This window comes from Numenius arquata, chromosome 9 (genome assembly GCF_964106895.1).
Source record: "Numenius arquata chromosome 9, bNumArq3.hap1.1, whole genome shotgun sequence".
In the NCBI taxonomy this organism is placed as follows: Eukaryota; Metazoa; Chordata; class Aves; order Charadriiformes; family Scolopacidae; genus Numenius; species Numenius arquata.
In genome coordinates this window covers 22,791,610-22,816,369 of record NC_133584.1, presented here as the reverse complement: position 1 = coordinate 22,816,369, position 24,760 = coordinate 22,791,610, and the positions used below count along the sequence as shown (strand labels likewise).

General features: G+C 36.2%; 1 protein-coding gene across 1 annotated transcript; it reads right to left on the bottom strand.

Annotated features, from left to right (window-relative positions):
- Positions 1-7,827: 7,827 nt before the first annotated feature.
- Positions 7,828-20,624, bottom strand: RBP2 (retinol binding protein 2). The gene is made up of 5 exons (XM_074153525.1): positions 20,553-20,624; positions 16,544-16,671; positions 13,247-13,425; positions 10,057-10,158; positions 7,828-8,112 (listed from the first exon to the last, which is right to left on the bottom strand). The coding sequence occupies exons 2-5, from the start codon at positions 16,614-16,616 to the stop codon at positions 8,059-8,061; spliced, it is 408 nt and encodes a 135-aa protein (XP_074009626.1). The 5' UTR covers positions 16,617-16,671; positions 20,553-20,624; the 3' UTR covers positions 7,828-8,058.
- Positions 20,625-24,760: the final 4,136 nt, after the last annotated feature.

The following is a 24,760-nucleotide window of genomic DNA, read 5'->3' as shown; positions in this document are numbered from 1 at the left end:
CTTGGGAAAGTAGATTTGATTTGGACAAGACAAAAACTGGGCTTTACTAGCCTATATCAGATCTGTATTTATACTTTTAGTGATAAAAGAAGATTTCTGGCAATAAACTTTTGCAGTGTAGATGTTTGAGGAACTTTTTCTATGCTGAAGATGGTAGTATAGAAAAAATGCTTATTGTATTACTCATTTTATTTAAAATATCATATAAATTCTCTTCTAAAAAAATAATCACTTAAATTTTTTTTCTTAAGATAAATGCTGCAAATTCTTCTGTGCCTTCAAGTAACTTCTTAAAGGGCCATGGAGCGTACTAGTATGAAGTATTTAAGAAAGCTTACTTATATCGTGCATTAGATTGGACAGACTTGCTGTACTTTGCAGCTCATTTTCCCATACGGTGACATGGTTACAATCTTACACGTTAAGGAGAGCTATCTAAACCAAGACTCCCCTCTCTAATTAATACTGCCAGGTACTGCCAGACCTGGCATTGAACTAGGTATAGAAGTTCTGAGATTGAACCCTCTCCTACCTAAAGAAGTTCTCTGCCATCTTTTTTGATACATAATCATTATAATGCAGGGGAAAAAAATGGTGATAAAAGTACCAGGCTACCTTTATGTTCTTCCGTCAGTAGAGATTAATTACTGCTGATTCAGCTGACAGGAAAGGATAGGAGTAATAATGGTTTTCATTACCAAAACCTAATGGAGTGGTCAGGAAAGAAGAATAACTTGTAATCTTTTAACAATCTGAGAGCAACTGATTGAAGTGTTCCCATATTTTGTTCTTTAGTCCGGGTGGAATCCAGAAAATAACTAAAACGTGCAGCCCAAATGCTCTAGCATTGATCTGATATTTGGGAAAGTGATTTGCACTGTAAACTGCATAAGGTGAAACTGACTATTCTGTGTGTGAATCTGTATACATATATGACTGCAGAACTATATCCAGAGTACAGATTTAGAAGTCTTGATTGTTACTGTTGTTGGCAGTTGAGGCAAAGGACTACATGCATTTCAAACATTTTGCAGGCCCAGATTTTTAGATAAATTGCTGCACTATTGTTATATCCAACAGAGTGATACTGATTTATACTATGAAAGAATTTTAATCTGGGTCCACTTCCATTAGGAAACAAATTTGCAATGAGAGGTGGATTATTTGGGCCTTTTTTAAACCCTATTCCAAAATACGTTCTACTTTTCATTGGACGATTCCTAATATGTTCTAGGTCTCATTTTATTTAAATTGTTTGTACTTGGACAGCTGCAGAGTTCTGCCATATACTTTATAAATAAAAGCACATGTCTGAGAAGTTATTATAGTGTTTTAATGCACAACCTTGTTTATAGTTTGTTTATATTGAGATCTAGAGTAAACCAAACAGATTTATTTTCATTATTTATGACTTTGGGAAGGATTTACTTTCTTCTTTGAAACAAAAGCAAACATAAACTGTATCAATAGAATATAGAGATTTATCCTTGTGAAAAACCAGGCTATGAAGTAAACCCAAGTCTGAGCTGAAGGGCCAGAATCTTCATTGCCTTACACTTCATGCTGTGCCAATGGAGCATTACAGAGATTTAATCTATTATACTAAACTATGTTCTGCAATTCCTTTGAGTTAACTTCTTCCATTGAAAGAGTTCATCCAGTTGGTATGAGATCATCTCCTGATAGATATTACCCTCTTGCAGTACTGCATTGCCCCTGTAGAATGTGATAGTGCAGGTACAACACAAGCTAAGTGAGTCAGGTAGGAAGAGATATAACCAAAACAGTCTGATAACCCTCTTGCTGTGAGCAGATGTATCTGGAAGTCCAAACTGGGGCAAGGGCTGGAGCCGTCTAGACTTCCTTTGAGGACCACACTGGATCCTTCAGCACAATAACCAATGGTTAATTTATTCCTGCCTTTGTGATTTAGTCACAGTCAACACTCATTTTGCACTGCTGCAGAATGACTATGCAATCAACATGGCACTAGAAAATATGGTTCTACTTCCCATTTTAAATTGCACAAGTTCACTAAAACAGAAATAGTTCAATTATGATCATACAAAGCTCTTCTCTGGAAAACAGTTATTTTCCTTTAGTGACTTTTGATGTGCTAACATTTTAACTAAGTGTTCGTGTTTTCTGTGTATTCAGTTTATGCCATCAAGGAAAGCAATTTGTTGTAATGCTACTCAAGGCACCAATTAGTAGCAAACAGCAATCTGTGTTTTTAGAGAACCAAGGCTGTTATTTCACAAAGGGAGCCATTCAACTGTGCCTTAATCCTCTAGCCAGTAAAGCTCATCTTCCAGGTGTTACTCCTGACTATTTTATTGATATTGGCTCCTCAAAAATGTTTAGAAAATTAAAATATAATTTAGATTAAGTTGTTGGTGATTTATTTAAATAAATACAATGTGATATATATCTATATAAATAAATCTAAATCCTCTTTTTTTTTTTTTTTTTTTAGAAAAAATTGCCATATGTCACATACTCTTATTTTTAGTTGGATGTTTTGAACATCTAAGAGAAAAGAAAAATGTTTAACTTAAAAACCTTGTTCCTAAACATTTGGGAAATTTATTGCATTCTTTCATTATTGAATCTTGGAAGCAGATATGAATAACAGTGAATAGTAATACACATTTTTCTGACACTGATACTTTGTATGCATAAAAATCTGCAGCTTCAGAGTCTATAATCTATATTATCAGTAGATGTGCATGACCTGACTCAGGATCTGGCTGACGGGAATAAATGACCCCACAGAAGTGCTCCCTGCTTAAGTAGAACTACTTGCAAAATCAGTTCCAATCTACAGTTAGAGGCCCTTATAATTATTTCAAAAGTTGACATCTAATTAAAAAGGTGTAAAGAAAAGATAAAATTCTATATTTTCAGAATATACAATTGGCTCACTTGTCATACCAACTGATTTTATTAAGACTTTACTCGTTTTTGTGATGAAGGCTCAACAGCCTTTCTCTGATCAAGCCAGAATGTATGACCATAGAGTATTGTATTTTTCAATCGATGAATTAATGTGTTGAAAAGACAAACTAAAGTATTCAGCTGGGTTTTAGGACTACTGCATTGGATGGCATGTTGGAAGAGCATTGCTTTAGTCTGAAAATTTAAGCCATTAAGAAAATTAATGCCACCAGAAGCCACCAGAAAATTTAAGCAATCTTTGGCTTTACAGCGCCTCCTGGAAAATCCTATACTTATTCTTCAGTTGTTAAAGTTCTTTTTCCCTACGCTTGTGTAGGAAGAGATGAGCAAATTTTGAAAATACAAGTGATCAGATACTGGAGATAGATAGCCAAAAAAAGACAAATCAGAGGATTGAGTAAGTAGCGAAATTATTTAATATTATAAGGTAGTCAATAGAACAAGTATTACTGTGAGCAGCAGAACTACTCAGGCCTGGTTTCCTATGGGTTTTGTCTGAATTGTTTGATTTTTTGTTGAATTCATTGGTATCAAGATATGAACTCCAGCTGAACGTTTTCCGAGTTGCAGGCATTTATCATGTTTGTATTCTAAGTGATTTTTCTGGGACTTGATAAACGTGAGTTCACCCTGTTGCCTGTGTTTTATTGAAGGTATTCTATCTGGCCATTTGTTTTCATATAAAATAGTAGAACTTTTGTATCTCGGAGAGTCTTTATCCTTTGGCAGATTTGGCTGGCCAAGCTACACTGAGCAACTGGTTCAAAAGCTGTGGGGGTGTGGGTAAACAAATATTGTGAACACCTATGCCTCATTTTCTTAAAAAATGAGGCTAATGGACCACTATCCCTGAGAATGTAAATATGTGTGTGTGTAAAGGTTCTTATGTACAAATCCAAAAGTGAATGAAATAGAGGTGACAGAAAGAAACACTTAAGAAACTATAGGAAAATACTTGACTTTGGGTGTAGTGGTGAAAGACAGCAAAGGGCACTACGTATTAAAAGCAGTTCAAACGAATGCCCTTGGCAGCTTTCACAGGAAGATATCTTATTTAACTTTCCTGCCATGGTTTAATTCTGAAGTCACAACTAAATTTACAAGAAAAGCCTTTGTGAAGGGTTTATCAGATTTTCAGAAGGCCTTTCTATGACAGACTGTTACCTAAACTAAAACCAGGAGGAATCCAATGTATAACAACAGGAAAACAGGTAAAGAAAATTTCCAATCATTCTTAGGGTTTGTTTCTGGGTCTTGGTAAACATGAGTTTATGCTGTAGCCTTTCTCTTACTGTGGGTATTCTATTTGGCCATTTTTTTCATAAAACTAGCAAGACTATAATATCTTTGAGATCTGCCTCACAGTCTTTTTGTCAACTATTACTACAGGTACAATGCGAGACTCAGCTTGATTTGCTGATGGAAGAAAGTGGATACTATGGTTGGACCATAGAGAATCCACAAGCTCCTCTGCCAGGAGTCCTTCATTATGTTTTGAGTGCAGAGGTGTTGCCTAATGTCTACTTGAATTTTCCATGTGCAATTTAAATGCTACTTCTTTTCCTGGCTTTTTTTTCCTGTCTTTGGGTATGGATGATTGTGTGCCCTCATTCCTTTAGCAATCACCTTTAATGTTTGTATTCTTATGCCAAGTGCAGTCTCTGTTTGCTGTCACATTATGCAAAACTCCTAATCTTTACATGGATTCCTCCACCTATAAGAACTCTGGAATATGTACTGTCATATTGTATTCCCATTTCTATTTAATGATGACTGAAGCACTGTAGTGTGAGATATAATTAAAGCAAGTGTGATATTTAGAGAATAACTGACAAAATTTTTGCAGCTATTGAAAAGCTTGTCTGGTTAATTTTATTTTAAATATCATTTTCACAAAATGATTTCTTCTAATCTTCACCATCTGCATAACAAGTGTAATCAGTGAGCTGAAATTAAAATATCTGCAACCTCTGCCCTTGAAATCAGTCACAAATTAAACCTGAAAAGAATGTGTTCTAGTGGGGAAAAAGCCTTCAGAAGAAATACTTTCTATTAATCTCTCCCCACTAAGGGAAAATATGTACCCTTGCTTAAAAAGAATACAAATATATGTAATTAAATAAATTATTTTTGGATGAAATTTTGTCTTCACCAGATCTTGACATAAATGCTGATTTAGAAACCTCAGACTTTTTGACAGATGGCAAATGAGTAGACATCTTTCATAAGCAGCAAATCAGCAAAGTGCGTAGGATATTCATGGAAAATTTGAAAGCCATTCTGTGCACATAGTACCTAGGTGACCCTTCAGAGCTTAACAGAAAGATAGCATTTACAGAACTAACCACGCAACATTATTGGTAGGAGCATTTACAACATTATTCTATAGTGTTTGCTTGCAGTGTTGCTTTCTTCCTTTAACATTTCCTAAGAAGATGCTAATTGACTTTTAGGGATTAAAATTGGGTCAATTCAGAGGATTTTTAGAAACCCTGCATAAACATTTCCTACACACACCTTTGTCACTGTCATATGAAAAGTCTACTGACAGGTCTGACTCTTTGCCCAGTACTGTACTCACTAGGAAGTGCTTTTGTTATAGTACAGGCTTTTTTGGTTTTTTGATCAGAAGGTTGCTGGTAAATTCCCTTCCTGTTAGCTGTATTTGAGTAATATTCTTTACGAGGAAAAGAATCAATGCAAATGGTAATCCCTCAAAACAGCTGAGACAGCACTGCATGCCAGAGGGCTGAAAAAATGTGAATGAACGTTCTCTGATTTACCAGCAAGGTCCGTTCCTCCAGTACAAGTATTTAATCTGCTGACAAGGAGATAAGGGATTTTGTACAGCTTAGAGAGCAACCTAACATCACAAATATGATACAAACAAGTATACCTTTGGAAGTAATTATAATGCAACACAATGAATGTCTCCTCTGTCTCCAGTTCTGTGCATACAGTTGTAAAGGATGCTGCAAGTTCTTGCATATCAGTATGTCCAGGAAGAAAACGTTGTTTTGGAGCATAAATAACCTTGCACATTTTCTCATTCCCTGTTAAAAACTCTAGAATTTTCATTTCCAAAATTGGCAAAAAAATAAAATCAGATCCAGTTTTCTCCTAATTAAAGTCTACTCAAGTGCCGAATTGCCTATTTCATTTACTGCCCAATAATATCCATTAGATAAAACTAGTAAGTGTAATAAGAAATCAGTTGAAGAATGCTTGCTTTCCATCCTCAAACTCATAACTTGTGAATTAATGATAATTCTATGTGATATATGAAAGCTTTGCCTTTGTTTTTTGATTTGGTGTGAACTTATGAAACCCTGCATTGTGCAGGCTTACCCTGGCAAGAACCAAACATGAGAAATGTCACTGATTAAAACATGCACATTTTGTTTCCTCATGATTGCTTCATTCTGATATCATTTTGAAAGCTTAATGAGCTGTGGTACTTCTTAGCCTAGTAACTAGCAGAAACTTAGAAATAGGAATTAAGTATGTTTCTACTGGAAAGTCCAGGTAAGGGATGATTAGGTGTTTACCAACTCCAAGTGCAGTTCCTCAATGTGAACTAACATTAGAGCATTGCTCAACTGAAGTACACAGGAAGTTTGATACCAGGTTAACTTCTATCAGGAGAAGCAAAGTCCGGTTCATGAAAATATCCCTACATATGCACTTATATGCCTATGGCCATGTAAGTATTAGTTACATATTAATCAGATTTTGGCTTTTGCAGGCGAGACACCGTCTCACCCCTTTCCTATCCTGAGCTATTGACAGCAAGTAGGCTAAGCAGTAGGTGGGGATGGGGAGAAAGCGTATGTTCCTCCATTTCTGCAAAGTTTTTTTCCACATCTTTTCTCTAATTCCCTACCATTGATCTGTTTAGTGAGTTTCCACTCCTCCCATACTAAACAGAAGATGGAGGCCTATAGGTAAGAGGGAATTAAAAAGGTGATGAAGTTTATGTGAAAGTTTATATATCTGCAAGGCAAGGTTGTAGGAAAGACAGTGTATTTTATTAGAATAATTCATATAGTTGGGAAAAAACAGATGAGCTTTTGGGCATACAAGCCCTTCTTCAGTTCTGTGGAACGTGTGCACACATTTTGTTGAATAATTTCAGTTTCTGTCTACTGAAGTAGTGCTCACCATCCGTGGTTAACTTAAACTTGCCTTTAGCAAGAACATGAATTCTTTTGAAAAAGCCTAAATAAAACTGAGAAGAGTTGCATGGAAATTACTTTTCTTTTTAAAGTCTCTGAAAGGTAGGTACAAGGTGAAGGCTGCAGCACGCTGAGTATCCTTACGCACAGGGTACATGCAGTCTGTGTATACTCTGCAGTTTTCCTTTTATAGCCATAAGTATGCCTTATTTTTCACATCATGGGGCAACTCTTGAATGTAGTTTGCTTCCAACAGCAGACTTCTCCACTGGGATTATTAGTAGGATCCCAGTTCTAACTGGAGGTTAGCAGCATTGTCAGTAATCCACGTTAGGACTGTATTAAGAAGCTACAGCATTTCACATTGGCCATGAGACATTTATCAGGTGAAAACCATTAGCAGCTATAGACCTGGGCCAAATTCAAATGAATAACCTTGATGTGAAAGGCCATGTATTGTGTTCAGTGAGCCGTTCTGTTGCCTGAAACTGTGGACTTAGTGATCCAGGACTAAATTAAATAGAAACAGTCCAATGAATGTCCAATTTTACTCAGTCATCCAAATATATTATGATATTACAGCACTGTGGAGAGATATACTGTAGTTGAGAGAATTGTGACTGTTAATTTTCAGCCTTGTTGCTAAAGGACACTCCACTGGAAATTATTGCAAAGATATAGGAAAACATTATTTGAAAGACAATTACTTTTATTTAATAACTCCAGACTGAAAGGCAAAGGAATGTATGATGTTTGTAACTGTTTGATACTATTTCTATAAAATGTGTTTGTTTCCACAAACATGAACAAAATACATTCACATAGCAGTGTCAAATAACTTGCAAATCTGGCTTGGTTCTTCTTTTTAGACAAAACATAACAGCATAATAGTGTGATGAAGATCTGGGTGGCTTTCTGGTCGACTTTAGTTTTTCTTCCTAAATGTCTGATGGCACACCTGGTCTTCACATGTCAGTTCCTACAGTATTAAAACAATTAGTAAGTACAAATTGTATTTTGCATACACAGCAGATCCCACCAGAAATTACTCCATCTGAGCCACTGCATTAGAAAGATAAGCTTAAGAAAAAGAGAACAGAAAGAATAGTGTATTATATGTAACCAATCAGCAGGCACACACTCCAAGTTGCAGTAATTAGATTTTGACAATTGAATTGAGCTCTAAGAAAAATAAATATGAAGATGCATAAAAATTGCTCTTTAATGCAAGGCTTTTTCATGCTCTGTTATTAAAACAATATACTCTAATAGTTTATAATTCATGTGTTACCTCATAATTCATGAGAAGCAATGACACAAGGATACTAAAAAAAATATGGAGTATGCTTTAAAAAGATAAGGACATTTGCTTCAGAGAAGCACCCAGTTATTTTTCAGGGGCCAGAAAAATACACCATTTTTGCCCAGTGTTGCAGCTGAACTCTTAAAGGTTGGCATACTTGTGCATTGCAAGGCAGTCAGTTTGGTTAGTCTTCCAATTAGCCAGCATTCCTGTGCCAAACAATGCCTGGATGTGAACCAAGGCTGGGGTTTTCACTGAATTTCACTGAATTTCACTGAATTTTTAGAGTTGGAAGGGACCATAAAGATCATCTAGTCCAACTCCCCTGCCGAAGCAGGATTGCCCAGAGCATGTCAGAGCATGTTACTCAGGACTGCATCCAGGCGGGTCTTGAAAATCTCCAGAGAAGGGGACTCCACAACCTCCCTGGGCAGCCTGTTCCAGGGCTCTGGCACCCTCACCGTAAAGAAGTTTCTCCTCATATTTGAGTGGAACCTCCTATGTTCCAGCTTGTGCCCGTTGCCCCTCATCCTCTCACTGGCAACCACTGAACCATTTGGCCAGCAGTTGGCCAAATCCACAACAGAGTTTCTGCAGACTGTTATAAGAATCTACTTGGTCTCTCTGTTTTGACCGATCTTAGCCTGAATCCTGGTGATAGCATGTAGAACCTTTGTTGGGTCACTTTTTGAATATGTGTTAAAATTGACTTGAAAAAGTGTGCTGGATAGTTGGCTTTTAGTTAGGTGGCAGATAGTGTTTTTTAATTCACTGCTTTGACCTTTCAAGCGTACAGACTTGAGGCAACGTGGTTGGCCATACCAACTATTTGTAGGGTAAACTTGTGAAGGAGTAGATATCTAGATGCAAATCATGAGATAGAAGCAATGAGCTCTCTTCCATAATCTTTCTGCATGCATCTATTGCACCGTCCAACATTATTGTGTCCATTTCTTGACTGATTGATCTCCCAAGAAAGTCTGAAATCATTATTATTATGTATCTATCATTTTGAAATCTTTCTGGGCTTCACTGACTGCTTATTTCCTGCACAGGCTCTTCTTGGCCCCTCTTGGACTTAGATCATTTATCTTTTGGCTCCAGCTTACTAACTCAGATGTATGAATGTTTGGTCTTTTTTATTGTACTAGCATAAAGTAATTGCAGTGTAGGTTGTTTGCAGGATCCTCTTGAGTATCCAGAGGTTTCTGGTCTGTATTACAGCAAAGTATGGTAAAATTTCATAGTGCTTATTTAAAAAAAATAATAATATTTTTCTTGCAATTTGTCTCATACTGGTATTTTTTTTTTCTTACCAACAACTATATAAGAATGAGATGGTGTTAGAGGTGCAATGTAACAAGAATGTTTAATAGCTGGAGGGCAGTGGACTTGAGCAAAAAAAACCACTGCAGGGTTATGACTTAATTCCACTGCAGGTGGAAAGAAATTGAGCATTCCTGAGTTGTAGCAGAGGGGGGATTTCCTTAGAATTTGGAGATCAGAACTGTCTAAATGAAGACCATTCTAACTGGAACAAGTAAAAATCCCTTTGAAATGGAAAACTGTGCTTTGTGGCAGTCTCAATTATGTGCTATGTATCTGTATAGCAGCCCTTACCAGATGCAGTAGGTCTCCTTCAATCCAGTGCTTCCAGCCCCTGTTATTCTTTTCACCTTTCTGAACACATACCAGTTTGTCACCATCCCAGGTCACTAGTGTCTGCATGAATAAGATAATTAACTCAGATATGTTAACAAGAATTTATGAATACATGAAAATAAGCTCAACTGAATGAGAAGACACAATTACGGTTGCTTTCTACCATACTCCATCTTCCCCCTAAAAAAACCCAAATCAATCATTCAGCCCGAAACCAAATGCACTCAAGATCACAAAAGTGTTTTGATGTGAAGCTTTTACAGTGCTTTGCTGTCATTTCCATGAATTTCTTCACATACATGAATATAAAGTTTTCATACTAACAGGTGAATTGCTGAGTGAATTAACAGACACTTGTGCAATGTATGCAAATTGTATTTTTCTTTTCTTGCTGTTTAAAGCCGTTAATAAAAAGATTATAAGGATCATGAGCGAAGACCTGGGGGCTTATACCAACTAGTGCCATGCTAACACGTTTCTAGCTCTGCATAAAATAATAAAAGGAAGTGTATGTTAGTTAATATCATCTGATACAATAAATTTATTTATTTTATAGCATGTTTCATATACTTTCACAAAAGACTTTTAAAGAGATATGATCATAAGCTGGACAACGTGCTGTAGCTGACCCTGCTTGAGCAGAGGGGTTGGACTAGGTGATCTCAAGAACTCCCTTCCTTCCTCAGCCATTTAATGATTTGGTGTGATTCAGAGTCTATCACTAATGAGCAGGGTGTTGGATATGCTGATTCTTGTCCAGCAGCAGGATGACCATATCTGTAAGGAAAAGTTCTCTTTACAGGCTAAATTCTCTACTCAGATACATTAGAGTACATTCAAAGCAACTTTGTTTGAATTGTTCTAGATTAGAACCATTGTACTTTAGGGAGACATTTAACCATGTATCATATGCAAATCCTCATCAGAGACCAGTTAGAGTCAGTGGAAGTTCAGTTATTAAAAAGCTTCTAAAGTATTGGGAGCTTAATTCATTTTACAGTTCAGCACTGGATGATTTATTTCTCTTATGAGGGTGCTTTCTATTAATAACGAGACAAAACTCATTCCATTTCAGTTAACTTCTTTCTTATTTACGGAGTTTTCGAGCTACATGCTCTTTAAATTATCCATGCCCTCTTTACATTTAAATGTTGCTTAGCAGTTTTATTACCTTCATCTAGCTTCAATGTGTTTGAGGCATTGTTTTGTTAATAAAATGACCGGAAAATTCTTTTAGAGCAGTCCAGAGAATAATGGCATGATATGCTTCCTTTTTCCCTCTCCTCTTGTTAGAAACAAATAATATAATTTGTTTAGAAAAGAATATTAGGCAAAAATGATTAAACCAGGTAGGGTTATAATTGTACAGGCTGTATTTCCTTCCTTACAAATAATGAATAGTGAAGAGGAGAGTCTGCACATGAAATGATTTTGCGCAACAGGCCATGGCTTTGATAGTGGTGAAGAGCACTAGAGGAGCATTAGTTTATGGATTTAAGGAGTGATGCAACTAATGAGGCCTTAGATCCTTTGTAATGCCTTCAAATGGTCTAAAGAGATGTGGGAGCAATGTTTTAAAACACAAACTCTGTCACAGGGATATGTCACACCCAGTGCTCACTGGAGAAAGTGGCAGGAAGAAAATGTAAATATAGGGATATTCAGGATACTTGGGAAAAAAAGGGTCTTATTTGATGCCTTGCAGTGCTGTGAGTGAGAAATAATTTGGAAGAAGTTATAGGAATTACACTGCACAAAGTTAGTTTGAGAACGAAAAGTGATCCATGATGAGTAAACAATGTCTTCTGTCAAATTTGTGCCATTCCAGTGAAGGGTGATATGAGTTCAAACGTAAATGTATCGTTTATGCTGCCAATTTCCTGTGGCAATTGCCAAAACAAAACAGGTCTTGTTGACGTTGAGCTTTGATCTCAACTTCTCGGAGTTTGGCAAAGAGTTATGGAACCTTGTTTACTGAGAAGAAACTGATAGAAAAGACAGCATATGTTTGGAGAAGAGCAAGAAAGCTGAGAGCTGGTTGGAAAAATAAAAATCTGGTAATTGACAGAGGAGTTGATACAGGTAGATTCAGTGAATGGTGACAAAGACAGGCAGGTGATGCAACATCAGCAAGACTCTGACAGAGACAGTCAATGGAAATTTAAGATATACTGCCCTTTCTAACTTTGAAAATCTTGCTTAAGTATTTTAGGGGTGAGAAGAGAGCAGAAGAGAAGCAGTATTGATACAGAAATACCAAGCTGAATTCAGAAGTGAAATTAATTAGTGCTTGTATGTATTGATCTCTTCACTAACTTTCCTGGCACAGTCTTGTTTGAATGCCTTACAGGAACAGTCCTAGTAGTTGACTCTGTCATAGGAGGTAGGCATGGCCTGACACACAATATGGTCCTTGATCCAAATGTTACTTGTCCACACATCTCACTGAAAGGTGTCTGAGCATATGCCCATAGCTTCCTAGGGGAATTTCGAGCTCAGATTGCTCGTATAATCCTAAAGATAGTAAAGCATGCACTGCTGGGCCTCCTTGCCTGTCTACCACTGCCAGTAGGCCTGCCACCTGTATCAGTGGTAGCTTTGGCTCACATTTTTTTCTTCTCCCATCCCAAAGCTCCCTTAAGGTTAATAGCTGAGTGCGAGTTTATTTTTAACAGTGTCCAACTCTTAAACTGTGCAACAGAGGTTGAGCAGGCTCAGGTTAAAAACACAGTGTGAACCTAGCCATTCAGAACTGAAAATTTGTATTGGCACACAGAAAGCCCTAAATTCAAAGGGATGAATTTACAGTTTCATTGAGGAGGATACATAAGTAGAAATACAGTTCTTTTGCTACTTTCTAAATACAAAAGGGTGTATCACAGAAAGGCTGGAAAAGTCCCCTACTAGAAAACCATGTAATTAATAATTGTCCTCACATATCTGAGTAACCAATCTGATTTGCATATATAATAAATGCTTGTAGCAGGAAAGAAAACTGTCTCAAGATGCAAATTATTTCTGCTTTATAAAAATCCTCTGATGTCTGTAAAACACTGGGATTTTTTTTCATGTATTCAGCTGAGTTTTGGAACTGCTCAGTCCTGGTGCTGACTATAGTGTTAACAGATACCAGGTACCAAATCTTTACCTTTACTACTCGGTTATCCAGTCCTTTGGTATGTTCTTCAAACTCCACTCCCACAGTGTAATCCAGTTCATAGTTTCTGAAAGTACTGAGTGTTTTTGTTTTAAAATCATCTCCATTTTGAATAATCTCCTTGGTTTGTTTCAAGTGTTTTGCAATCTTACGAGTTGCAAAATCAATACCTATGAAAAACCAGAAAAGACAGTTTCACAATGAAAACTCCAATATTTGTTACTAAAAATAAAAAAAACCCCTGAAGTTCTATTTACACAGCAAAAAAATAACATTTTATGTGGAACATAGTTCGATAAATGGCACTTTTACTGTAACATATTGCAGAGAAAAATATTATTTCAAAGAAAAATAATGTTGGTTTTGCAAGTAGACTTTCAATTTGAGGATCTTCCACTGATTATAACTTTATTTATTAACGGGATATCTGTGGGAATGCTATGAGCAGAGCTGCAACATACAATCAGTAGTGAACAGGTACTGGCATATTAAATCATCCGAATCTCCATTGTTTTTGGAGAATGTGAAACAACAGGGGCTATTAAGACTGTGACATTGCCTTTGTGGCCTCATTCACACATGAAGCTGTGGGATGCCAGGAGTGCGATTATCATCTTACACCTGGGAGCCATTCCCTTTCCCAAGCATGCAATGTAAATCATGTCAGCATATGAGGGTGCTGGTATGTGCAGGGTTAAAAATATTGGCCACCCCCAAAAGAAGGATCTCAGAATGATATTCCTTTTCAGAAAATAAGTGTGTTAGAATGAGTATGTAATCAAGGGGATTTTGGCATGTCACTTTTATGAGGAACCTATAGTCTGTGGGAGTATACAAGAGGTTGATTAATTAATTTAAAAATAATGAAGATTATACTAATGAATAAAAAAGAAACAATCAAATAAGTGTGACATCCATTATTGTTATACAGCAGACAGTAAAAAATTGTAGTTTAGATGTTAAAAGGAGACAAATTCAAAGTCAAAAGTCAAAAAAGTGTCAAACTAGATTTGACAGTTCCTGTTTACTGTTCTGTCAACATTTTATGCAGTACTGATCTCCTTAACATCCTTATTTTGTTCATGATGAAGACTAACATTATAATGTAAACAACTGCTTGCAACTGAATGCGTTGAAAGTTACCAAAAGGAGAACATATATTACTATCATGACAGTTTGCCCCAGACAATCCACCTAATGCCAGCTGCATTACCATCTGCAATAAATATTTCTGACCAGCTGGCAGTGAATCTTATTATGGTGCTATATGCAAATGAAATAATCTCACATGCTTCTGCAAGCAACTGAAAAATGGTTTTGGTTTGTTAGCCATCCTTTAGTGGTTTTGTGTGCGAGTTAATCATTGTCGGCTCAGCAATGGCACATACTAATGGAGCCCTTTTTCTTTTCCTAGATTTATTAGACTACTTGTGAAGTACTAATTGAGTTGAGTAAGAGGATTGGCTTGAAAAAAATTTGTGACTTTTTAACATGGGGAATAATGTTCTTGTTCAGTATTTATATTCAAGACTTCTTGGGTATATTTTATCTGCTGTGGTGGATTAAAGGTATCACTGGGTCTGATTTATAGACAGGTAACATAAAATTTACTTCTCTCTGAGGAAAAAAAAATGTCCAGACTTCTAAATAAATGCTATTTTTGACTAATATATGAGTCTTGTAGCTCCTGGAGAAAAATCAGAGGAGGTTTTATTAAAGCATGGTTTTCATAACTGCATTTTGAACAATACAAGCAATAAAAATGATATATTGTTCTATTATAGTAGATTAAAATGCTTTGTAACATGTTTATGATAAAATCAAAGTTTCTGGCTTAAAGGGCAAAGCTATTCTTTAATTAAAGTATAGAAATGTGTATGTATTAATTATAAGGATGGATGAATTTTAAAAAAACAAAACCTCAGTGTGCTTTGAACCTGAGAACTTTAATACTTAGGATATCAACCACATGTAAAATTGTGAGAAACAGAGCACAAGAATATCTTTTCACCCTTTCCATGGAAGTTCTTTCCAGTCTGAGAATCACCTATAGCCATATGCATCTTTGCATTCTTTTTCATGGGTTTTTTTGCTGGTAGTTTTTAATTAGTATAACTTATAGTATATAAATGCATGTTTACACAAAAAATCATGGTGTACTTATGAAGGACAAGATCCAAACAACTGGTGCAAGTAGCTCCTTCATCCGAACCAGTTGCTGGCATTCTTATTGGGAAAGTAGTTAGAAAATTTTATCAGAAAGTTCAGTGAGTACCTCTCCAGTACAGTCTGCCCAGGGTAGGCAATGAATTGAAGTATTTCCCAGGAAAAATACACCTGAAAATAATAGATGCAGCAAAAGAAGACATTTCTCTCACAAAATTATCTCACAGTCATTGCAACAATTGAGTCTGTCAGTGTGGGGAAAAATCAATCTACAAACAACATAAACTTGATCTTTATATGAACTGACAAGGATATTGCTTGCGTTCAGTTAACAATGTTTTGGTATTCTAACATCTACAAAGAATATGCTTAATATCCTATACAACGTATGCACAAACTGTGGCTATCAGGCCTCTGGTGATAAAGAGGCTAACAGAGTAGTACATGAAAGTTGCCTAAAGAGCAGAACATATCTTTTTGCGTGTACACATATATTGTTGTCATCAATGATGGTAGTAGCCAAGCGAAATTAAACTTAGTTAACCATGTAAACGTACGTTTAAGAACTCCTGTGACCTAAATCTTGCTGTGGAAGGATGACTTCCACAAAAATTGTCAGAAATATCTGCCCATTTATCTTTAAATGCTTTTGAAGGCTTTTATTGCCTTTACCATGCAACAGGTTCACAAACTTTCAACTAGTTCAAACCACTAATTACGTACTAAACACTATTGTTGCTTTAGTGATACTGCATATCCAATTCCTCTTTAACAGAGCCAACCTGGCTGTGACTTGACTGTTACAGTAAGTATATACCAGGAATAAAAAGAGCTTCTGTATCTGAAAGCCTGGTGTTTTTTTTTTTTCCCATCCATGTCTGTTTTTTCATTTATCTAAATAAAGACCGATATCTTTCTTTGGCTACAAGTCTTCTCTTGCTTATATACTTAGATCGTTGTAATTATAAGTACATTACAATTATTTGATTTTTTATGTGATTGCAGAAACCCTTATGCTACAACACACATTACAGAAATAGTCTCATTAATTTTTAGAAGGATTTCACTCGTAATTGAAACATTTTCTTTTTATCTCTATATAGTTAATATTTTTTCATTTACCTAAAGCAACCATGTAGCCTTCAAAGTTTTCATTGGTTTCCATTTCCCACGTTCCATTGTAATCAGCAGGCATGGTGGCAAGAGCTTAAAACCAACTTCAGATGAAAAGGTGAGGCTGGAAACAGGATCTGCTAAGAGAATGTTTTATAAACCTTTTCATATCTTTTTTTTTTTATAAGGTTTATGGTTTTCTAGATAATACAGTTTAAGGGTCAGAGTGATAACCTTAGAAAACTTTGCCTTCATTAACAAAGTTCAGCTGAACAGCTGGCAGACAAGGAACACTCTTTCTGAAATACGTAGTAATACAGCATATGATTTTACAGTGACCTTTGTAAAGAACTACTAGCTATTATGGGATACCTTTGATATAAATTGAACACAGTGGCAAATGGGACAATTCAGTTTAAGTTTCTAAGTTGAATTCTCTTTTTCAGTTCCTTTCTATGTATCACAGTTCCTTAAGAAGACCCAGCCTTACAGACCCATACACCCAGAAATCCCATTATAAATTGATGGAAGGCTTGAATGTGTAATAAATGCATAGCAGGGTGGAAAAGATAATATTTCTGTGGAAATATTTTTATTTTCCTTTGATTTTCAAAATATCTATATACCAATAGCTACACTTATACCCACTGCACTTCCATATTTTTGTTTTAATTTAACAGCAAGTTTAGCAAATGTAAAGTAAATCACAATCAATCATAATTGGTATCAATCCTATCCTAAAAATGATTTTTTAATTACTCTGCAACAGAGCAATTTGTGTTAGAAAGGTATTTTTCACCCAGCAGAATTACATTGTTGTGGGGGAGAGCACAGATTCCAGTTGTGCAAATAAACACTTTCAGAATGTGTCTGACTGGAGGAATTGCATTTGCAGTAGGAAGATAACTGCATTCTTAACTGTATAGTTTTTCTACAGACCAGTTTACCAAGTGAAATTGGTGAACCAGTTTTAAGTCTTTAAATTATCAGAGGGTGACTTTCTAAAACTTAGGCCTCATTTCAAGCACAGTTTACTGGGCTGAACACATCTACTGATGTATTTGCTTCCACTATAAGAGTTTCTAGATGAAACACTATGAAAGATGTTATGTTGAAAGTGAAATTTGAAAATCTTTGTGCTTAAATCATTGCTCTGTAGTGATACTACATAATACTTGTGCAATGGGTTTGATTTTACATGTCTTTCTGTACTTTCTTTCTTAGCCTCCACATTACATCAACACTAATAAATACAATATTATTTATACATTTTATGTATAATTCTAAAAGATTCTACAAAACAAGGAAAAGAAAATGTTATCGTTCCCCAGTCAACCACTCACAACCACTCAAAATCAGCTGTGTAAGCTACATCAGTTCCCTTGTGCACATGCATAATAATCTTTAAGTGCATTGTCACACTGTTTTTTCAACTGGAAGTCATTCTCTCCTTCTGTGTGCTAAAGAGATGATGTCCAATTTATAAGCAGGTACTCGGTGTTTTACCTTATATCTCCAAATGCCTAGTAGTGGATTTACGATGAACGAATCAGGTGGAATGTCTACAGTCACTTTCTAAAATCAGAGCATGTGTTGGAAACTCATGGTGAGATTTTATACACCTATTGATTTTAGTTCTGAGGTAGTTTGCTTCCTATCTAACAGTCATTTTGGTAAGATGAGAAGTCAGTGAAACTGTATCATGTGATGATCAACAATTAATGTCCATTAAGAACTATTAAAAAAATAGACTGTTGTATTCCAGTGGATATGTAGAGGTGAGAACATCCTTGACATACAAGGCCATAATTAATTGACAGTATACACATACAATTGTACAGGTTTTCTCAATGATGCTTTGTTTATGCCCATCCCTTATTGTTTGTTTAAATAACTTTTTTTAGTGTGTGTATTTTGTAAACACCATATTAAGAATTCTCTAGGCACAAGTTTATCCATCAGCCTGAAATACGTCTCTTGAGCCTGTTCAGGTAAATATGCAACTAGGAGGTTTACAGACACTAAATTTAACCAATCAAAGAACTGGCTAAGTAGGGAATTAATAAAACATGATATATTGACTTGACAGAGTTCTGTGATGCTTCACAAGCTTTTAAAGATAGTTGTGTTAAGGTCTACAAAAGAATTTTCAGTTTATGAATCAGTATCTTGATAGGCAGTAAAGCTTCTAGCACATTCAAATGCCTGCCTAAACCATACAGAGCCAAGCGACAGTACAGATGATGCTAACACTTTTTTTTTTTTAAAGTCCTATGTGAAAAATCATAAGTCTGCAGATCACCAGCCCACTGTATCCTCAGCATTCTCTTGGGTCTGTGCCTTGCTAGTTATACTCACCCACCTCTCATGATGCTTCAGCTTTAAAATTTTGACTTATTGTCCTCTTCAAATCTTAGAAATCATTCTATTTGCTCTGTGTTTATTGTTTATATGCTACATACATAGAGAGAAACTCTCAAAATGGCAAAACAGTATTTCCTTCCTATGCCATGAGTATAAGTTTGGGGAAATGAAGAAAAGGTGCCCTCTCCTAATTGTCATGATTATTTTCTTCTCAGCATCCTTTCCTTGGAAGACCACCAGTAAAATCAGCAGGGATGCCATGTATAGGATGTACTGAGCCCTGGGAATGGGGGGAGGGAGGTATATTCTTCAATTTTTCTGATATGTATGTTAAAAACCAAAGCTTTGAGCTCATAGCTTGTGCATCAGATTTCAACCCAGGGATAAGTTTAATGGCTGAATAGTAAGACCTTGGAAATGAAGCAAAGTAATGAAAAATCAAGAGACCCTTGTTAAAAGCCTAAGGAGCTTTCTCAGTTCTTACTTGTATATGAAGAAACGAAGATGGCTTTTCTTTCCTCTGTCCTATGAATCAATATTGATTAGCGGCAGTTTGAAACAACATGTCTCACAAAAAGAGCCTAGACTGACAAGGTTGAAAAGCGAGGCCCAAATGTTGTTTCTGTGGAATTAATCAGCAGTCATGGGTGCTCCTTCTAACACTTGCCTCTGGTTCTTCTCACTGTGTCTGAGATCTACTCAGAAGAGAAATCCGATATGGGTAGCTGAACAAAGTTCATCCTTCCTGCTATCTGAAAGAGCAGGTAGTGAACTTTCCTTGGGACAGATTGTGCTGTAAAGCACTGTTAGGAGCACTATATAAAGAACAGAGCTACGGGTCAAACTGAATTTTTTCTGCAAACGTTTGGGCACAGTATTTTGAAGAGATGATAGCATGCTTCCCACTCTGTCCTTGCCTCATTTCATTTTCCTTTCAAATTATCTAATATGCATATATAACACAGGAGAAAAAATGCCTTGTACTCCCCCGATCAGCCCCTACACTCCTCATGCTTGACAGCTGGGACTTTTGCCTATAGTTTTTTGGTTGTTGTTTAACACATAGAAATATGGCAAACTGCGTAAGTTGTTCTTAGCAACTGAATTCCCCTGAAGGATTCAGACAGAAGCAGCATGGTCACAGACACCTATTATTATTTTTAACTTGTTAGCACATGTGCACTCACTAGGTTTATTTTTATTTTTAAGAAAATTAATCACTTGAAATGTATTCAGTGATGGCTGCTACTGCAGAAACTGTCAGATGTGCTATCTCACCAGGCTCGGGGCTCTGTTCAGCACAAACATGAGTAGTCACATGACAACTAAAAGTAAGTTGGAGGGAGGCTATCCGCTTCTTGTCAGTATGTAAGATGGCGTACAGGCCTTGGGGATTCAGCTGGGTGAAGATAGTCATCAGCTAGTGGGCAGAGAATTTACTAAGAAGTGGCAGGAGGAGTAGGAGACGTGTGCAGCAGGAGAGGACAGAATCAAAAGGTGTTTTTTGCAAAATGGGCTCAGCAAATAGTATTTCATTGCCTACTTGTTAATGGTTGCCCTCCCCCAATATCAAATGGCACTAAACTACCTTGCATACCCCTAGTTTATAAGCTTTCTTGCCAGGTCAGGTACAACTAAGTATAATCAAGCCTACCTCAGTTTCTCGGAGTTAATTAGAGTTTTGGCTTCTGACTGGAACTCTTGCTTGCTTGTTGAGGTCTGGACCCTACAGAGAAGGAATGGAAGTTTGACCAGTGATACATATGGTTGTTGTCTTAGAGCTTATTATTTAATGTCAGTTCTTAGCTTGCCAAAACTGAAATCTGCAGGAACAAACTTTTTGTTGACACCTAAGAGAAGGGAGAATTCCTTCATTCACATCTCAGTAGGGAAACATGTCTGACATCTTGTTGACAGAACAACAGGGACAGGTTGCAAATGCTGTGGTAGGGTGAGTTCATACACATAACTTGCAGTTATGCCAGTTTGACACATTTCATGTTTACCTTCAATTAAAACAAAGATGCACAAAAATATGTTTTTAATCACTCTTTTAGAAATAAAATAATTGGCTTTCTGCCATTGGATATTTTGTCTTTTTGTTTTTAGTCAATGACTGCCTGTCTGCAGTCATTCATATCTCTCTTACTCCTTCTGGAGTCCATCCATTGCTGGTGGACTAGGATGCAGGTGTTACACGCTTTATCAATTAGAAGCCTGCCTCCTCTCTAAGTAAGAACTTTGGCTTAGCTCTTAGAGATTTCCTAATGTCACTAGTGATCATGTTACTGAGTTTGATAATAATAAAAAATCATCCAGTGAATGCTACTGGCTTGAGAACTCACTTTAATAAAAGTGGTTTACATTATGAAAAATTATGTGGTGGAGAAATAATAGCCAATGGATAAAGATGACCTTGGTTTTCAAAATAGATGGGGAATACTGAATTTATCCATTCCTTAATTCTCCTAAGCACTTATTCAATCCTCTTTATCCACTGGCTTTAAGGAAGCAAGTAAAAATCATTATCCTTTGTAAAATCAGAAAAACTTCGGGAGCGACATGTTTTGGCCAAGGTCATGAAATAAGCCACTAGTCAGAGCAATTTAGCAAGTATAACCTTTTATGTTATCTACTAAAGCATTCTTCCTCCTGGGCTAACTTAAATGTAGATTGAAAACCTGAACGCAGTTTAAGTGTTTTGTCATTGCCATTAAGGCTGCCTAAGTCTTCCCTTCAAAGATTTTTTCAGGATCTGAATTCTCTGCATGAGTTGTGCATTAATATCTGTAACTGTAATCTATAACTTAATTGTATTTATTCTGTGGCAAAGTTTTGTAATTGCAAATGCCACTTCTTATCTTCATCAGATAAAGGTTGCATTACTCAGACATTGAACTGGAATACTGATTGATGGTTTTTGAATTAAAAGAATCTATAGAAAGCAGTATGGGTTTTTTTCTTTGATGCTTCTATGACAAGCACAATTGAGCTAAGAAAATGTGTATATCCTTTAGCTAGTTCATGCCTGACTATAAAAGCTGAAATGTCATCTTAATGCAGGGTCTTATCCATTAGAATAACATTTTAAAGAATCAGTTTTATCAAACAGAAATAGTCCTTTTACCTCATCTGGAGAGCGCTTTATAGGGATACTTTCAAATATTTTAGACCTCAAGTTTTCACATACCTCATAAGGGATACCATATAATTTGATGATAGATTTTGCTTAAAGTTCTAGAATCCAGATGAACAGAAAAAGTCATATCAGCTGTCACAATTAGTGCACAATTTTGAATTCACTGTAGCCATTTAAAAAGATTAAAAACATTTTTGTGGTAATCTTAAGGACCTAAAGTCACTGTCCCAGAAGGACTGTGGATTAGATCGATATATTGATAAAAACCCACAATGATATTCTGCCTGATTGTTTTCTTTCACTATGTTGCTACCAATGTAGAGCAGTTACAGAACTGTTATCCTAGTCCTAGGAAAATTCCTAGATAGGTGAGTGTATCTATTTCTGGAATGCTTTCTTTTTGCCATAAATCAGTTTTACTGCTTCAGCTAGAAAAAATTACTAGCTCAGTAACCCAGAAACAAAATCTTCTAGGTAACTGAATGCTATCATCCTGTGTCTCTTAAAACATAGCCATAACTCTATATTTCCTGTTGATTAAGGGATGTTCTGTGTTGTAAATCTCATAAATTTATTTCTCTCATAGTGCTGTACGGTTATTCTTTTCTGCGTGCATCTCCAGATCCACAACAGCACTCCTGCTGTGGGAAAGGCTCTATTCCGCCGTATCCTATTCGAGAAATGAAGCCAGTGTTTAATTCTCCAATGCATCCTGGAACTTACTAGAAAGTAATTTGTTGTTGTAACAGTGACATTTACATGTCTGTCTGAACTTGTGGTGATTTTCTGGCTTTAAGTTGGCAGTTATTTGATAGAAATAGCATTTAAGATGGAAATTTACAGACATCTTTAAAAAAACGTAATTTGAAAAATCCGAATATTGTCTGATGTAGTTAAATGAATCGGTATACTCTGTACTTTGCAACATACTTGACACTGCAAGATGGCTCTTTAAGTGTGTATATAATCAGTCAATTTCAGAATCGTTGGTGGTGAGCCAAGCAAAATAACTTGGGACACATTGCTGAAGTTAAGGTTTCTCCCAGCCACCTGACAGGATCAGTTCTTAACAGCAGTGATACCATGTGACTTCAGAAACTGCATGCACATGCATGCAAAGCAGAGGGAAGGATCATTTATATCTGATTTATTGATGTTGCCGCTGGATATCTGAATTGAATTAGGGAATTGATAAATATGCTAATTTCTGTTTTCGATAAAAAGTACCAAGTACATTTAATATCAAAAAAGATACAAATGAAAATAAAGTTTCTTAAAATGTGTATTTTAGGAGAGAATTTGTGGATATAGATGTAGATGTAGATATAGATACAGATATAAATATAACAGAATGGCAGACTGTCACTAGAAGAGGAAAAGAAAAAAGAATAGAACTAGGTGATATCCAAATTGAAAACCTGAGGCCTAAATATGATCTCAGGTTAGGAAAGAATTCCCCAGAAATTCAGTCATGATCATGAAGATATGTTTCTGTAGTTTATATGTGAAAAGCAAGTTAACCTATTGATTAGGAAAGTTACTTTTAAGCGAGTATTTGAAAGTTACTTTTCAAAATTTCCATTAAAATATTCCTAGAAATGGTGAGAACTATACCAGTCAGTTTTTTGATATACTAGCTGGGTTTAGTGTGGAAGGAAGGAAGGAAAGAAAGAAAGGAAAGGAAGGAAGGAAGGAAGGAAGGAAGGAAGAAAGAAAGGAAGAGAAAGAAAAGAGAGAGAAAGAAACAAAGAAAGGGAAAGGAAGAAAGGAAGGAAGGAGGGAAGGAAAAATCCTTATTTATGGTTCTTAAAGTATATTTTTGTCTGTAATCTGCTATATAACTAGTGTAACAGCTTGCCTAGAATGTTGCCAAAAAGAACTTAAGGAAGGTGAATGAATAAGGCAGAACCACCATGTTTACCTCTGTCTTGCTAAAATTGGTACTTAGCGCAAAATGGAGGTGTCCGCTCTGGTCTTGAGAGATTTTTCCCACTTGTCACTTTCAGACTGTATCTGACATCATAGTTATTAGTTGTTTGGCTTCACCTTGATTGCATGGGAATTGTATGTACCAGGTGATCTGAGGTTTGAGCAGAGAGAAAACCAATATGGAAACAAGCATCTCCTTTTTATGAACATAGACACAGCTTGACAGGTGTGTGAAAGCAGTGCAAGTGAAGTGTCAGCTTTGGCCCCTGTGATGGCAACAATGGAAAAAGAACTTGAGCTGGGAAGTATTTCTTCATTACCATTAGACTCCTTATGAGGAGTCTCTGTTCATGACAGTGGGAAAACAAAGTCTTGTGCTGAAATGAAATGTGTTACTTGTAAAAGTATAGATAACTGGGTAGTTTTTTCTAATGTGCCAGACATAAACAGAAGTCTTTGTAGTAAGCTATATGTCTTTTAGAATGATGTTTATCATGGCCTTTGTTGCTAGTAAAAGACAGCACTGTCAGGGAAAAGAAAGTGTATGGGTTATCAGGGTATTGTGCTCCATTGCTTCCCAGTTGAAAGATGAACTTTTTGGGGAGAGGACTGCTGCCTGAATTAGCTGTCTTATCAAGGGAATGCAACTAACAGGCATTTAAAGGTAGAAAAAAAAAAAGTCTGTTAAAACAATATTCAGTATGAGAGGGGAAAAAACTCATCCCTTTCTCTCCTTGTGACTAATATAGCTACATCTTCAGCCAGCAGTCCTAAGGTTTCAAATAGCACCATGT

What these genes read in the sequence shown, in the direction of transcription:
- RBP2 (XM_074153525.1), bottom strand. Translation starts at nt 16,616, where the DNA reads ATGCCTGCTGATTACAATGGAACGTGGGAAATGGAAACCAATGAAAAC. An exon ending in TGGATAACCGAGTAGTAAAG is followed by an intron (nt 10,159 to 13,246) that starts GTAAAGATTTGG and finishes TTATTCATGCAG; the next exon opens with ACACTAGTGACCTGGGATGG. An exon ending in AAGGAGACCTACTGCATCTG is followed by an intron (nt 8,113 to 10,056) that starts GTAAGGGCTGCT and finishes TTAATACTGTAG; the next exon opens with GAACTGACATGTGAAGACCA.